The 17394-nt window shown below is 41.0% G+C and overlaps 1 protein-coding gene across 1 annotated transcript in view; it reads right to left on the bottom strand.

Annotated features, from left to right (window-relative positions):
• Positions 1-17394, bottom strand: part of COTL1 (coactosin like F-actin binding protein 1) — a 58535-nt gene that overhangs the window by 23780 nt on the left and 17361 nt on the right. Inside the window, exon 3 of the mRNA XM_027847720.1 lies at positions 10292-10449. Coding sequence (XP_027703521.1) covers positions 10292-10449 — 158 coding nt within the window. The remainder of the gene's footprint in view (positions 1-10291; positions 10450-17394) is intronic.

Genomic DNA, 17394 nt, shown 5'->3' with positions numbered 1-17394 from the left:
CATACTCTCTCTTCTCTCTTTTACACACACACACACACACACACACATACACACACTGACAGAGTTGGGATTCAAACCCAGATTCTATTGGCTCCAAATTTCACCCTCCTTTCACTGCTTCCATGATCGTATTCATTGAGTCATAGTGAGATTATCTTCCATTTGCTCAAATTTGGAAGATTTCCTGTGTTTTCCCCAGTGCTCCCATCATACTCTCAAGATAAGTAGGTCACCTGCCACAACTGAATTTTTGAAATGAAGTGTTTTGAGTTCCCAAGAAATACATTATTGCTTCATTCAGAGACTATTTCCTTTCAGGAAAGAATCCAGGAAAAGGTTAGTCTCTTGGATCTCACCCAAGAGGAATTATAGTTCCTGAAGGACTTCATCATAAGGTGAACCCACCTACGAGCCAGCCAGGTGGCACAGTAGATAACAGTTTTGTACCTGGAATCAGGAAGACCTGAGTTCAAATCCAGTCTTAGACACTTACTAGCTGTGTGATCCTGGGCAAAGCATGCTGTTTGACTCAGTTTCCTCATCTGTAAAATGGTGATAATAGCCCCTACCTCCCAGTGTTGTTGTGAGGACCAAATGAGATAACATTTATAAAGAACTTAGCACAATGCCTGGCACAGATATTTGTTATATATATATATATATGTGGAGTGGGGGTATATGTATGTGTGTTTACATACATATATATATATATAAACTCACAGCACAGATTTCAGCAATAATGAACCTTACAGAACCAAAATTAAAGAAAGTTCATACTGACAAAGAGGGAGAGTAAACCAACAAATCCCCAGGAGTTTCCTGATGCCATAGGTGGTTTAGCCAAAATAAGACAGAGATAGCTTTAACACCTCATATCCAAGCAGAAGCATGAACAAAGCAATCCCAAGTAAGAATGAGGCTTCCCTGAGTCACTGGCTGTTAATCTAAGAATTTTGCCAAAAGAGACCACTTTAAAAGACGTAAAAAACTCTGAGTAATGACCAACAAAGCTGCGTAATCTACAATGAGTCCTGAGGACTGCCAGAGAAGGTGATGGACTCAAGGTGCAGAAAGAAGCACACCATTTTGGACTTGGCCAATAACCAATCTGTTTGGACATTGCTGAACTCTGCGTGTTTGTCCCAAGGATTTAGTTTTTGTTTATCTTTTTTTAATGGGGGAGGGGAAGTAGGAAGGAAAGAAGATAATTTTTTGTTTGTTGGAAAAAAATTTAATTAAAAATAACCTCACCAAAGGGCCACCAGCTTTGCCCAATTGAACCTCAGTTCCCCAAACCTTCCCTTATGGGTCCTGTCCTTGGCATGGTGTAGGGAAAAGAACATTGGTTTGGTAATATGAGAACTCTCTTCAGTTGCCAACTCTGCTCCTGCTACCTATGTGACCTTGGGAAAGTCACCTCTACTCTCTGGGCTTTAGTTATAAGGAGCTGATCTCCAAGGTCCTGACCAGCTCCAAATCCTCTGCCTTTCCCCCTTCCCCACCCTGGGTTGCTGCTCAGTTGCTAGTGTGGGTGGGAACAGCTGCTGAAGGGATAGGAGCCAGGAGAGGGCATATGTATCAACAATGGGATGGAGCCCCTGACTCAGGGTTATAGACTATGAATCAGACAGAGGGAAAAAAGCAACAAGGGCCTCATTTATTACGAGTTCTTCTGAAGGCCTCAAACACTTCCTGCCAGCTCAACTCACTCAGCACTTCATTCACAATGCCTTTTATGGTATTCTTACAGCTACCTTTCAATCAGCATCTTCATCTCTCCTCCCCAGTTAGTGTGAGCACCATTAGGGTAGGATCCTAGCATGTGGATGTTCACATTTAGTTAGACCCCTTGCTTTTAGAAAGGAGGGAAACAGAGGCACAAAGATGGCAAGGGCTTGCCTAAAGCCATGCAGATAGCAGGCAGTAAATAGGTAGAGTCAAGATTCAAAATAAGTTCTATGCTGAAAACCCCAGTGCTCCTCTCCATTATACTCAAGAGATTCTTAACTTTTTGTGTGTGTCATGGACTCAAGGGTGTGCTGGAGCCAGCTAGAACTGATCTTGGAGAGCTAATTGTTAAATTTTCAGCATGGGCACTTACAGCTCAGAAACGGGCAAATGCTACAAATCAGGGCTTGTTTTATGGTCTTGTTCATTGTGTAGGCTTAAGAAAGTGACAGAGAAAATGTTAATAAATCATATTAAATTTAAATGTGTGTCCTGCATGCATTTTTTTTTTGGAGAGCCAGTTGTTAAATATTTATTAGCATACCCTCAAATGGACCCTTTGGGCAGTCTGGTGAAACCTATGGACCCTTTCTCATAGTAACATTTTTAAATGCATAAATCAAAATAGAGAGAACTTTGAAAGAAACCAATTATACTGAAATACAGTTATCAAAATAATTTTTTAGGGACAGCTACGTGGCGCAGTGGATAGAGCACCGGCCCTGAAGTCAAGAGGACCTGAGTTCAAATCCAGCCTCAGACACTTAACACTTACTAGCTGTGTGACCCTGGACAAGTCACTTAACCCCATTGCCTCACCCAAAAAAAAATGTTTTTAAACCCCATGTCCCTAGACCCCAGTTTAAGAAACCTTGAACTACACCTTGCTGTCTCATTATTTCTACATAATCTAAAAGTATTTATTAAGCAGCTCCTATATGCCAATACTGTGCTAGGGATACCAAGACAGTATTACTCCCACTGCCCCACATTACCTTCAAAGAAGAAGGGAGAAAAGACACAAAAAGACATTTTTGAGAGGCTCTGAAATACTTCACAGAAATGACCAGAAACCAGCATGGCTCATCTATTTCAGATACCAGTAGGTATTCTGTCAAAGTTTTCGTAAGACTTCAAATAGCCTTGACTCAGGAGCAGCCAGGAGGCCTGGTGGATATAAGTGCCAGCCCTAGAGTCAGGAAGACTCATCTTCTTGAGTTCAAATCAAGCCTCAGACTCTTTCTAGCTGTGTGACTCCGGGCAAGTCACTTAACCCAGTTTGCCTCGGTTTCCTCATCTGTAAAATAAGCTGGAGAAGGAAATGGCAAACCATTCCAGTATCTTTGCCAAGAAGAATCAGACACAACTGAAATGACAATGTGCACACACACGCACACACACACACACACACACACACACACAGAGTCTTGACTCTGAGCTCTCTAACAGATCTCATGGGAATTTATGACAAGCCTGCAGGTTAACTATCATCTTAATGGGCTTTTAGACAGTTTTATCCCTTCAACAGCTTCATGTATAATGCTATTTTTTTATTACATTAGTCATCTCTGGAAGTAACTTCCCGCCAACCCTGACTCTTTGATGAAACCTCCCTTCTAACAAAGAAAAACTGTTAAGCAAAACCAATTGACATAGAGATGGTCTTCGGGTCTATATAGCGTTCTGTAACTATTATTTAAGACTAAAATTAGTCATTACAATCAGTTAGGCTTTTGTTTACACTATTGGAAACATTGCATATATTCTTCTGGATCTGCATCTCTCTGAATCCATTCACACAAGTCTCAGAATCAAAGATTTAGAGTTGCTTCTTCTTGTTCAGTCACATTTGACCCTTTGTGACCCCATTTGGGGTTTTCTTGGCAAAGACACTGGAGTGGTTTGCCATTTCCTTCTCCAGCTATTTTGCAGATGAGGAAACTGAGTCCAGGGTCACATAGCTAGTAAGTGTCTGAAGCTGGATTTGAACTCAGATCTTCCTGATTCTAGGTTGAGGTGCGCCACCCAGCTGCCCCAAGAGATTTAGAACTAGGAGGGACTTTATAAGTCATCTAACACAACTTCCCCATTTTACAGCTGAGGGAACTGAGGCCCAGAGCAAATACTTTGCTGAGGTCGTGCAGAAATACATTACTGCTTCATCTATTCACCTGAGGATGGAATTCAGGAATCCCAGCTCCAGTGGCAGAACTGAGACTCTAACCCAAGTGCAAATCTGACATTCTTTCCACTCTGCTTTCCCTACTCATCATTTCGTACACTACAATCAGATGGGGGACCATCTCCAGTCCTCCTGATCTATATCTTGCCACTGGATCCAGATAGCTCTGGAGGAGAAAGTGAGACGGGTGACTTTGCATAGCCCTCCCTCACTTATATCCAATTCACTTGTAAGTATGGCACAGTTTTCCTGATGTCAAGGTCCTCTTTGAGAACTAAGGGCAAAAAACAACAATAACAAGATTCCATTATATTTATATAGCACACTTTGTTCAGTTAATTCCCCAGTTGATGGATATCATTTTGTTTTCAGTCTTTACCACCACAAAAAAAGTGCTGCCATGAATATTTTAGTGTATATGAGGCTTATCTGTCTTTGACTTCCTTTGGGGCAGATGTCCAGTAATAAGACTGCTGGGTCAACAATAATATAAAACTATTTTACGCATAAGGTGATGGCTCATTGTTTTGGCATAGCTGATAAGCAGATTCTACAAATAGCTTTTCAAAGTCAATTGCCACAAAGATATCACATTTCTTAGTAAGACAAACTTCTGATCTTTTTAAAAACCATTTTAAGAGATGAAACAAGGCTGAGAGGTCATCTATTCCAACCCAGACTCATTCTGATCAGAAAAATCCACATAAATCAAGCTTTCAGAAATAGAGGTATAGTGTAAGTTTCTATTGATGGCAACCCCTCACCCCACTTCCTGGTCACAGAGCTTCAGAACCTGGGAATCATCCTAAGATCTTCCTCTCCATCATTTGCAGGTGGCAAATCCTAGTGTGCCTCTACCTCTGTAAAGTCTCTTGTGTTCATCTTCGTCTCGATTCATACAGCCACCACTCTGGATTAGACCTTCCTTCATCTACCCCAGGGCCACCTAATTGGTCTTCCTGTTTCTAATCTCTCCCTTGTAACATTCTACAAAAGGGGCAGCTAGGCGGTGCAGTGGATAGAGCGCCGGCCCTGAAGTCAGGAGGACCTGAGTTCAAATCCGGCCTCAGACCAAACACTTGTCACTTACTAGCTGTGTGACCCTGGGAAAGTCATTTAACCTCAATTGCCTAAAAAAAAATTATAATAGCTAACAAAGCTGCCAAAAACAGTTTTAAGGAAGAGCTCCTAAGTGATCTTCCTTAAATTGACTAGCTCTTTCATTAGCTCCCTATTATCTCTAGGTAAACTCACAAGCTGGCTCCAACTTATCCTTCCATTCTTTAATTTCCAGTCTAAGTGGACAACTTAGCTGCTCTCCAAATTCAACATTTCATCTCCATGCATTTATATGAACCTGAAATACCATCCCTCTCCATTTCCACCTTGCAGATCCTTTATCTTCCTTCAAAGTTTGGCTATGGTACCATCTCCTTCATGTAGCTTTCCCTGACATTCCTCTGCTCCCATCCTCATACACAGAGATTTCAAACGCTTCTTAATATTCTTCTACTACTTAAATTGTTTTTTATTTATTTCTCTGTGTACATGTTGTATCTCCCAAATACAAGGTTGGCTCTTTGAGGGCAAAGGATATTTCTGTATCTACCATACCTAGAACACAATTAGTACTGTGTACAAGAGCTTGGACTCTTACATGTTAAATTCATCTCCTTCAATATATTTAAAATTCTGTTTGACAGTGATTTGATGAGTGTCTACTATGGGAGGCAATATCATACAGTAGATGGAGAGCCAGACTTGAAACTGGGAAGACCTGAACATTCTGTCTAGGTGACTCTAAGTAAGTCACTTAACAGGACTCTAGTCAACTCTCTAAGACTAAATTTCAGAAAAGGTGCTAAGGTAAATTGTTAGAGGAAGAAGTCATTCAGTCATTTTAATTTCAGTCGTGTCTTATGCTTTGTGACCCCATTTGGGATTTTCTTGGCAAAGATACTGGAGTGGTTTACCATTTCCTCTCCAGCTCATTTTACAGATGAGGAAACTGAAGTTAACAGGGTGAAGTGACTTGCCCAAAGTCACACAGCTAGGTAGTGTCTAAGGCTGGATTTGAACTCAGAAAAATCAGTCTTCCTGACTCCAGGCCTGTTGCTCTCTCCACTGCACCACCTAACGGTCCCTACCAGTGGAAACAGGTCTAATCTCCATCCCAATCCCTTTTCTAGGCTCCATGGAGGATACAAAGCACGTTCTATGGAAAGAATTTTGGCATAACAATAAAAAGACAAGGTGTTCAGTTTTGGGTTTAGCACATACAAGCTACACAAGTCATACTTCTCTGAGTTTTACTTCCTTGTCTGTAAAATGGCGGAGCTATTGATATAGTTTGCCTAGATTTTAGCACAGTCCTTCAAGTTCTAGACTTGACAACATTTCTCACACTACTCTCCTGTGCACATCTACATGGATTCTCAATTTAGATGAACACTCAGATGTCTAAAGACCAATCGCTAATAGTTCAATATCAACTAGGGAGGTGGGCTCAAGTACAGTGTCCCCGGGATTTGGGCTGGCCACTGCTCTCTTGAACACTTTTATCAACAGTTTGAACGAAAAGACGGAGAGGTCTCACTCATCGATTTGCAGAAGACAAAGCAAGGAGGGCTAGTTAATACACTGGATGGAGAATTCAGAATCCCAGGAGAATGTGACAGGCTAAAACACAGGGCCAAGATTCTGAAACGTAAAAGCTGAATGTGGTATTACACCTGAGTTCCAAACACTGACTTCCCAAGCACAAAATGGAGGAAGCGATGGCAATCGAGCCATAAGCATTTATTGAATGCCTACTATGTGCCAGGCTCTGTGCTAGGTGCTGGGGATGCAAAGGAAAAGAATGAAACAGTCACTGCCCTCAAGGAACTTACATTCTAATGGAGGGAACAACATGAACACACAAAAGTATTTGCAAAATCAATGTGAGGTAATTTGGAGGGAAACATCAGCAGTTGGGAGGATGGAAATTAGTGAAGATGTAAAGAAGGGAGTGGTGTTTGAGCTGAGTTTTCCCAATCAATCAGCAAGTATTTATCAAGCAATTACTAAGTGCCAGGCATTGTGTTAAGCACAGGAAACAAATACAATGAATGAAAAAATACCCACTTGCCAAGAGTTTACATTCCAACGGAATGTACATTAAAGGTTATTCTAGTTCCTTTTAGTTTTGAAGCAAAGTAGGAATTATTAGAGGCAGCAGTGAGGATGGAGTACTTTCCAGACACAGAGAACAGCTCAAGCAAAGGTGCAGAGATTGGAGATGATGTATCATGTAAGGACCAGCAACAAGGCCAGATTGGTTAAATCATAGAGGAGGGAAGACCAGAGAGGAGAGAAGAGAGCAAGCATTGATTAAGTGCCTACTATGTACCAGCCACTGTGCTGAGAACTCTGCAAATACTATTTCATTTGATCCTCACAACCACCCTATGAGGTACGTGCTGCTATTATCCCATTTTACAGCTGAAGAAACTAAAGGAATGTATAATAAGGCAAGAAAAGCTAGCTCAGAGCCAGATCATGAAGGGCTTTAAATGGCAAACAGAGGACTTTGTATGTCCTTCTAGAAGCAAATGAGAGACACTGGAGATTCTCAAGCAGAGGACTGACATGATCAGATTTACATTTTAGGAAGATCACTTTGGCAACTGTGTGGAAAATGGATTGGAAAAGATACATTGGAGAAGCAACTAGATGGTGTAGTGGATAGAGTACTGGACCTGAAGTCAGGAAGACTCATCTTCCTATGTTCAAATCTGACCTCAGATACTTATTAGCTGTATGACCCTGGGCTTCATTTCAGCCCATTTGCCTCAGCTTCCTCATCTATAAAATGATCTGGAGAAGGAAATGGCAAACCATTCCAATATCTTTGCCAAGAAAACCCCAAATGGGGTCCTGAAGAGTTGGACATGACCAAAACAACTCAACAACAGTAATGACAAAAACCAGCTGAGAGCCCAGCACGGTTTTTAAGAGGCAGCTAGTAGCACGGTGGATAGAGTACTGGCCCTGGAGTCAGGAGGACCTGAGTTCAAATTCAGCCTCAGGCACTTACTAGCTGTGTGACCCTGGGCAAGTCACTTAACCCTGATTGCTGAGAGGCAGAGAGAGGGAGAGAAAGAAGGAGACACACACAGAGAGAGAGAGAGACATTAGAGGCGGGGAGATCCATCATAAGGCCACTGCAATAAAGCAAATGAGAGGTGATAAGGATCTAAATTACGGGGCTGGTCATGGGATTGGAAAGAAAGACATAGATAGGAAAGGTATTGGGAGATAGTATTAACAAGACTTGGCAAATGGATTTGTGGAGTAAGTGAGAGTGAGAAGTTGAGGACCATGCAATTGCAAACTAAGTGAGCAGAAGGATGTTAGGAAACCCTTAACAGCAATAGAGACATTCAGAAAAGAGTAGAGTTTAGAGATTCAAGGTGCAGGGGAGTTGGTGAATTGTGTTTCTCATCTTCTTACACTTTACTCCCTCTCACACAATCAATGACCCGGCACTATTGGTCTTCTTGCTATTCCTTGCACAAAACACTCCATCTCCTGACTCTGTGACTTTTTACTGGCTGCCTCCCACACCTGGAATGTTCTCTCTCCTCATCTCTGCCTCTTAGCTTCCCCCGCTTTCTCCCAATTCCTCCCCACTGCAATGCTAGAGCCTTCCCTCTGATCTTAACTGGAATGCGGATACAGAGATTGGCCCCATGCTGTCTCCTCTTTTAAAACCTGAGCTGCCTGAGGGCAGAGGCTGTTTCTGTCTTTTTTTGTATCTCCATCATTTAGCAGAGTTCCTGACTTGTTCATAGTAAGCACTTCATAAATGCTTGTTAATTTGACTTCTATTTTGGGATGTCTACAGGACATCGAGTAGATAACAGTTCATCTGGAAAAAGATTTGAGCATTAAACCCACGCAGCTCTTTTATGACTTACTGGATATAGCCTCACTCCCTGGAAATGGATATTTAAGGCACAAGATCCCCATAGTGGGTTAAGTGGGAGTGTCCAGGATTTCCAACCCTAAGTCAGATAGAGACTTGAGACAGTGATATTGATCCTGGTGAACACAAAGAAGTGGGTTCAAAGAGAGATTATATCCTGTAAGTTCTATTTAACTAGCTGGCTATTCTGTATTCCAAAAGACACTGGCCTTTTAAAGCAAGACAGTTTCTGGAGATAAAAGCTACACATAGCCAAGTCTCTGGTAACTGACAGATTCTTCTCCTTATGGAGAGAAAACAGCTGAATGTTCTTCCCTAGTCTGAGGGCTGGATGTAAAAGGGCCTGCCTCCTTCATTAAAATAACTGAACCATAAGCTGCTGGGTTCTGAGTTAAAAAAAAAAAATGGAAGAACTCATTTCTCTTATGGGGAAGAGACAACACCTCAGGTGAGGACTCTGGAGTCAGAAGCAGGAAGCAGAGAGAAATTCCACCACCATGTACTCAGCAGAGTAACAAGCCAGCAATCCCTGATGGAGATGATTCACCTTATAGGGAAGCAGAAACAAAAAAAAAATCTGGAGGTATTATTAAATTTTAAGGTCAATGATTCCATGCAATATGGCAGCCACAAGAGTCAGTGAAATCTTAGGCTCTGTTAAGGGAAGCATAAAATATTCAGGACTAGGAAAGTAATAGTCCCACTGTACTCTGCTTTGGTCTGACCACGTCTGGAATATTAGGCTCAGAGAGGAAGATTATTAGTAAGGTGGAATAGTGAAGAGGAATACAACCAAGATGGAGGAGGGTCTAAGGAACTGGGAACGTCTAGCCTGCGAAAGAAAATATATGATCATATATTGAATAGTGGAAGAATTATCATATGGAATAAAGATTAAACTCATTCTTGGCCCCAGAGACAGATTCATGGGTAGAAGTTACAAAGAGGCAAATTTCATCTCAGTGTTAGGAAAAACTTAGTAACAGAGCTAAGCAAAAGTGGATAGGTTGCCTCAGGAGGTGGTGGGTTCACAATCATAGGAGATATTCAAGCGAAGATACTCAAACATCTGCAGAATAAATAAATGGGGGTATTTTCTGTGGTATAAGAGGGCATATCAGACAGCTGAGATATAATAATAATAATAATAATAAAATCAATACTGAATGTAGGTTCAAATCACTGCTCTGTTGCTTACTAGCTATGTGGCCAAGGGCATGTAACAGCCTCTCTGGGGCTCAGTTTCTGCATCTGTAAAGTGGAGAGACTATTCATATTACTTTCCTCACAGAGCTGATACAATAATCAAATTAAATACTAGATGTAAAGTGCTTTATAAATCATAAGGTACTGCCAAAATGTCAGCTATTATCATCATTGTTGTTACTGTCACGAGTCAATGGCAAAATTACCTGTACGACTTCTTTCACAAGGGTCTTGTCCGTCCCAGTCTTAGCTCTTTGCAGGCCACTGACGTTCTCGCCGATCCAAGTGATAAGGGCAAACTTCACTCTCTTGCTCATGGCATCCCCCGTGGTAAACCGAACAAACCCAAACAATCGAATGTCATCTTCAGGAAACAGAGAAACACTAATTAAAAATTTGATAAGAACAATTCCCTAAGTATATACAGCAGCTAGGTAGAGCAGTGGATAGAGCACTGAGCTGTGAATCAGAAGACTCATTTTTGTGAGTTCAAATCTGTCCTCAGATACTTACTAGCTGTATGAACCTGGGCGAGTTACCTAACTCTGTTTGCCTCAGTTTCCTCATCTGTAAAAAGAGCTGGAGAAGGAAATGGCAAACTGGTCCAGCGTCTCTAAAATGGGGTCATGAGGAGTCTGACACGACTGAACATCTTGCTTGTTGTTACAAGAGTCTCACGCTGAATGTCTTTTATTTTATTATACTACAAAGCATTGAATGAAAAGGACTTTGACAAGAAATAGTACTTGTTTCTCCCAACTATAAGCCAACTACTGTCAGGGCTCCAACATAGCTATTTCAGAAGGACAGAAGGTTATTGATGGCTACTTGTTTACTGTATTCCTGATATCTAGCATAGTACCTTGATCTTAGCTTTTGCTCTATGTTTGTTGAATGGATAAGTTGAATTAAAATCAGTTTGCATTTGTAGTAATTTTGAGGGGTAAGGGTAAGAAAAAACAACCCTAGTATGTGACCTTGAGCAAGTCACTTCCTGTCTTGAGTTCCAATTTTCCCATCTGTAATATACACGAATTGGACTAGATGTCTTCTGAGGTTTCTTTGGTCTCCAAATTCTAGGATCCTAGGATTTCTAAGACAATCTGATTCTGCATATTGACTGAGTAGAGAAAAGGGAGGCCTTGAACCCATAGCTGTATCCATCCCAATCTCACGCAATCACTCTGATTATCCTGTGTCAATCGGAGTCTCCAAAAACAATTAAAGGAGCTGAGACTAGTAGTTGGAAAGCTCTGCTAACAAGCTGATCAGTATGGAGGAAAGGGAATAAGCATTTACACAGCACCTACTATGTGCTTTTTATAGATATTACCTCATTTGAGCCTCACAACAACACTGAGAGGTGGGTGCTATTATCATCCCCATTTTACAGATGAGCAAACCGAAACAGAGAGGTTAATCAACTTGTCCACAGTCACATAGCTGGTAAGTATCTCAGACCAGAGCCAGCACTGCATCCACTCACTGCACCACCAGCTGCCTCTTGGATGCTAAACATTGTAGTCAAGATAACTAGTCTTGTTTCACATGTATAATCAATATCATGTTGCTTGCCTTCTCAAGGAGTGGGGGGAGGGGCAAGAGGATTTGGAAAATTTGGAACTCAAGAGAGTTTTTCAATTTCAAAATTCAAGAGAGAATTTGGAACTCAACATTTTTTAAAATGAATGTCAAAAATGTTTAATACAATTGAGAAATATTTAACAAAACAAATAAAAAATATTTTTAAAAAAGATAACTAGTCTTGGAGTCAACTGGGTGCAACTGAACATAGTGGCAAATGTTTGTATTCCTGCTACCAGGAAGACTGAGGCTGGTGGATCTCTTGAGTTCAGGAGTTCTGAGCCGCACTAGGAAAGTTAATGTGCCTAATAAGTGTAAGAGGCAGGAGATAAGCCCAAATCCTTCCTTAGTCAGTCAGTCAGTGAGCATTTATTAAGTGCTTACTATATGTCGGGGACACAAAGAGAGGCAAAAGATAGCCCCTCTCCTCCAGAAGCTCACAATTTAATGAGGGAGACAAGCAGACAATTATGCTCAAATAAGCTACAGACAGGATAAATAGGAAATAATTATCAGAGGGAAAGCATTAGAATTAAGAGGAGTTAGGAGAGGATTCCTACAGAATTGGGGATTTTAGTTGGGATTTTAAGGAAGCCAGGGATGCCAGGAGGCAGAGATGAGGAGGGAGAACGTTCCAGAACTAAAAGATGGAGTATCTTGTCTTGTTTGAGGAAGAGCCAGGAGACCAGCGTCACTTGATTGATGAGTACGTGGCAGGCAGTGGGGTGTGATAAGACTGAAAAGTGGGGTGGGCTGAGGTGGGGGCTGGGTTATGAAGGACTTTGAACGTCAAACACAGCATTTTGTATTTGGTCCTAGAGGCAACAGGGAACCATTGGAGTCAGATCTTCAATTTAGGAAAATCACTTTTGGTGACTTGAATGGAGGATGAACTGGATTGGGAAGAAACATGAGGCAGGCAGACCCACCAGCAGCCACTGAAATAGTTTAGGTGTGAGATGATAAAGGCCTGCACCAGGGTGATGCCAGTGTTGGAGGAGGGACATTACAAAGGTGAGAGCAGCAGGCCTTGGCAACATCTTAGGTACTGGGGGTGAGAGATAGTGAGAAATCCAAGATGATACCTAAGTTTTCAGCCTGGGGGACTGAGAGGATGGCAATGATGTCTACAATAATAGAGAAGGTAGGAGAAGAAGAAAAATATCATCTAACAAATTGACCACTCTACTAGATTCTTCTTCCAATGTCATTCAGTACTGTGGAGATGACAACGAAATGCTAAGACAGAGAGAGCAAAAGGTCTGGCAAAACCTAGCCAACTAGTAAGGCTTTGGTTTGGGGTGATCAATGGAACATGAGCGTGTTGTCAGCTTAGCTAAATTTGGAGAGGCTCACCACAAAGGGTTAGCCACCAGTCACTGAATTCCTTCAGCCATTGGGAATCACAAAGACAATCTGACAAAGGGCAGGGGATGGGCTGTAATCTGCTTCGGCAGAGAGAGTACCCATATCAATGAAGTCTGGCTCTTTGAAGGATGTGTACAAGTAGGCACACAAACATTTGTTGAATTCAATTAACCTATGTCCAAGCAATCTGGAGTTGCACCGAACCGATAATGTCACATGCTGCCTCAGATGAGGGGACCCATCAGCGTCAAATGTCACCACAATTCCATTGCTGGCAATGGCTATAAGTAAATGTCACCCTTTGAAAAAGCAACCAACACCTAGCTAACCAGCTAATTACATATCCCAATTCGATCAGATTCTCTCAGTGTGTGAGCCTGTGAACCACACACAGATGCCCCTCCATATAATTCACTGTAACTAAAGCAAAAGAAAATTCCAGTAGTTTCCTTGGCAACCACTTTCTTTTCCTTGCTCTAATATTTAACAGAAATACTCCCTAGCTTCTGTGTTGTGTTTAAAGGTAGTTCCTAAACCCCATAAAATGACCAACAGGCAGATCACAACAACTAAGAAGTCATAAGTAATTCACCAAGAGAGACTTTACAAGTAATGTTGTCCAACTTCCTCATTTGGCAGAAGATACTGAGGCCAATTGTACAAGAACACATGGGTAGGTGGGGCTAGAGAAGCCTCAGGCTCCTAGACCAGAGGTCTTCCACCAGAACTCACTGCCTTCGATCTTCCCTCAACTGGGCTTTTCTCCATCCTAATTACTAATAAAAAATATTTGAGACATCTCTCAGTGTTCCCGATGTAGGCCTCTTTTTGCCCATTATAGCTGGGTCTGATGATGATGATGATATTAATAATATTTATATACTTTATAAATATACTTTATGTAAGTATACTTATATATTTAAATAAATCTGAATTATCATCGTGATTGGTTAATGGTTTGACAATTGCCTTATATATTCAGGGAAGTAAAACAGCAGGCTGGTGTCAGGGAAAAGAAAAATGACCCGGGACAAGAGTAGTTACTGTTAGGATCCAGGTCTACTGTCCAATTTAACCTTGAGTTTATGGCATAGGAGGATCAGTTGCAGAAATTGGGCATATTTAGCTCAGAGAAAAGAAGATTCAGGAAAGGATTTGACCACTGTTTTCAAGTATTTGTAGGGAGGTCATGTGAAGGAGGAAAATGTTTGTGGAATGACTGAATGACCCCAGAAGGCAGAATCCGGGAGTAATGGATAGAAGGTGTAAACAGGTAAATTTAGGCTTGAGCTAAGGAAAAGCTGTCCCAAAGTGGAATGGCTTGCCTTGAGACATGGTGGACTCCCCATCCTTGGTGGTCTTCAATCAGAAGCTGACAACCATTTGTCCAGTATGCTATAATGAGGAGTCCTTCATGTATGGGAGGGGCCAGATGAGTGTCGATGTCCCTTCCCATCCTCATACTCCTAGATTTGGTGACCTCAGGCAAATTACTTTGCTCCATTTGGTTAATATTTTTATGTAGGCATTTTTTTAGTACATAGTTTGCCCTCTACTTATCAGTCTACATGCTGGACTTTCCTTACTAGATTTTCAACTACTCAAGAGCAGGAATTCTCTTTCCTTTATATTTGTATCTCATCAAGCTCTGTGCAACTACTCATGTTTACATAGACTTTAAGAACCTTTTCAGGTATAGAGTATAAGTACCATCCCCATTTAACAGAAGAGAAAACTGAGGCTCCAAGTCCTATCTAAGATCATACAGCTCGTAAGTATCTGAAGAGGAAACTGAGCCCAAGTCAGCTCGAGTCTTCTTTCTATGACTCTGCCTCTAAGAGACAGATAGATAATAGGTACCTAATCATTATTGATTGAACTTAATTGAATACAAAAGTATTAGACAGTGTCTCTAAGAGCTATTAAGAGCTAATATTCTATGATTTATGATTCTATAATATTTTTAAGGTCCTTAACAATAACCTCTCAGGAGTCTAGGCGACTGTCTGAGACTACGGAAGTAGAAGAACAAGTGTCTACCTGCATTAGCAGACAGAATTTTCTTCCTAGGAATTCCTTTGCCAATGAAATAACATCTTTAAAAGGGTGACTAGATTATATCCACATTAAGCAGTCTAACAGTTCACCTCCCAATAGGCGGACCAGTATTAAATTGAATGAGAGAAGAAAACAGAGGCAATATTCTAAAAATGCTGAAAGGCTATCAGTCATTCACAGAGTAGTAAAGGGGACTATGGACCCAAGTTCCAATCCTTCCTCAGACTCTTATTGGCTGCATGACCTTGGGCAAATCTCTGAACCTCAGTTTCTTCATCTGTGAAATGGGGGTAATAATAATCCCTACCTCTTAGGTTTGTGATGATTAAATGAGAGAATGCATTGAATATGCTTCTTCTTATTATTTAGTCATTTTTCACTGATATCTGACTCTTCCTGACTCCATTTGGGGTTTTCTTGGCAAAGATACTGGAATGGTTTGTCATTTCCTTCTCCAGCTCATTATACAGATTAGGAAACTGAAGTAAACAGGATTAAGTGACTTGCCCAGGGTCACAAAACTTGTAAGCGTCTGAGGCTGGATTTGAACTCAGATCTTCCTGACTCTAGGCCTAGCACTCTATCCACTTCAGCCACTTGTGCTTAGCAAAGCTCAAATTAGTACATAATGCAAGTTTTAACCAGGGGTTGGCTGGAGCCAGCTCCTAATAGATTTCCAAAGCCAATTAGATGATTTAATTTTCAGTGTGAGCATTTATACCACAGAAGTCAGTTTGATTTATTGATTTGGTGATTACCCAGACTTAAGAAAGTGATAGAGAAAATGTTCATAATACAAATTTAATTTAAAAGAATGTTGTACAAAAAGACTCCCCTCCCCCACCAAGAGTGGCTTGTTAAACATTTACAAGCACACCACTAGATATTACTATTACTGAAGGTGTACTAATTCTAATGCTGAAATTTCATATCCTATAAATATTTTCAAAGAACTGGGCATTTATTACTGTGGACACTTTTTTCACTGATAGGGAACATGACACTTTCACACCTTAGTAGATGGTCCATCACACACACACACACACACACACACACACACACACACAATCCCTTGCCTTTGAGACTCAAGTGCTATCCCCTAGCTTTTCTTGATCGCCCCACTTGCATTCCCTACTCCCTCCCTCTCCCAGTTACTTGGTATTTCTCGTTTGTGTGTGTTTTGTATCTACTTATCTGTGGACCTGTTACTTGCCCCTCCCCCCAGGAGAATACAAGTTCACTGAGGGCAGGAATTATTTTTCTCTGGCACTGTGCCAGTCCCATAGTAGGCACTTAATAAGTGCTTGTAGAATTTAAATGAAATGCTCCAAGAATTGTCCTTCATTCAGTGCTGTATAAAACCCTAATCATTAACTTCTTTTTGGTTGATGGGAGTCCCAATCTGGAATTCAGAAACTGATATTACTAGGATATGCAATTTTGGAAAAACAATTTAAACCATATAAACTCATCTATGTCAGTAGCTAGAGGGCTTGATGTGAACAAAATGGAAGAGACTCAGCTGACTGAAACAATAATTTTTGGCCCCACCAAGCAAATTCTTAAGAGCCATTCAAGCAGATCTGATGGATGTCTTCCCTTAGAACACTTTCCCTGAAAAAAGTCTAAGCTAATTTTGACCTCCAACTGTTCAGAGAAGAAGATTACCACCCACAGAACCTCACACTCCTTTTCGAAGGGCTCTGGCTATTGTACAACATTTAAACAAAACCCTCAACAGGTACATCTGAAACCCTTCCACTGAGCTGTATCACATGACCTGGGGCTAGTCACTTCCCTTTTCAGGGCCTCAGTTTCCTGTTCTGTAAAATGAAGCTACTGGACCAGCTCTTATCTCATGGTTCTGTTTGTTTTGCTTGACTCTCTATATTTGTTAGAAGCATTTTTTTCTTTTTCTTTTTTCCCCAATGAAGGAAGAAGAGAAAGGAGGGAGAGAAAATAAATGTTTTTTAATTTAAAAGAATTCTGTGGTTCCAAAGTCCATTAATCCTGCAATAAAGGTATCATCCATACACAAAGAAAAATTCAAAAAACAAAAAAAAAAGAGAAAAATTCATTCTATAGTTTTGTAGATAGAGCGTCACACACAGATTACACCCACAAACACACAAATCATAACCCTGCCACCCGAGGTTGAATAACTGCTACTTATTAGCTGTGTGACCTTGGGCAAATCATTTAACTTGTTTGAGCCTCATATTCCCCATCTTTAAAACAAGGAGGCTGAACTTATCATCTCTAGGTCTCTTTCAGCTTTAAAAATCAATGACTTTGTGGT

The sequence above is a fragment of the Vombatus ursinus genome, unplaced genomic scaffold, assembly GCF_900497805.2.
Source record: "Vombatus ursinus unplaced genomic scaffold, bare-nosed wombat genome assembly UNPS02005286.1, whole genome shotgun sequence".
NCBI classification, from domain to species: domain Eukaryota; kingdom Metazoa; phylum Chordata; class Mammalia; order Diprotodontia; family Vombatidae; genus Vombatus; species Vombatus ursinus.
This window is presented reverse-complemented; position numbering and strand designations above follow the sequence as displayed.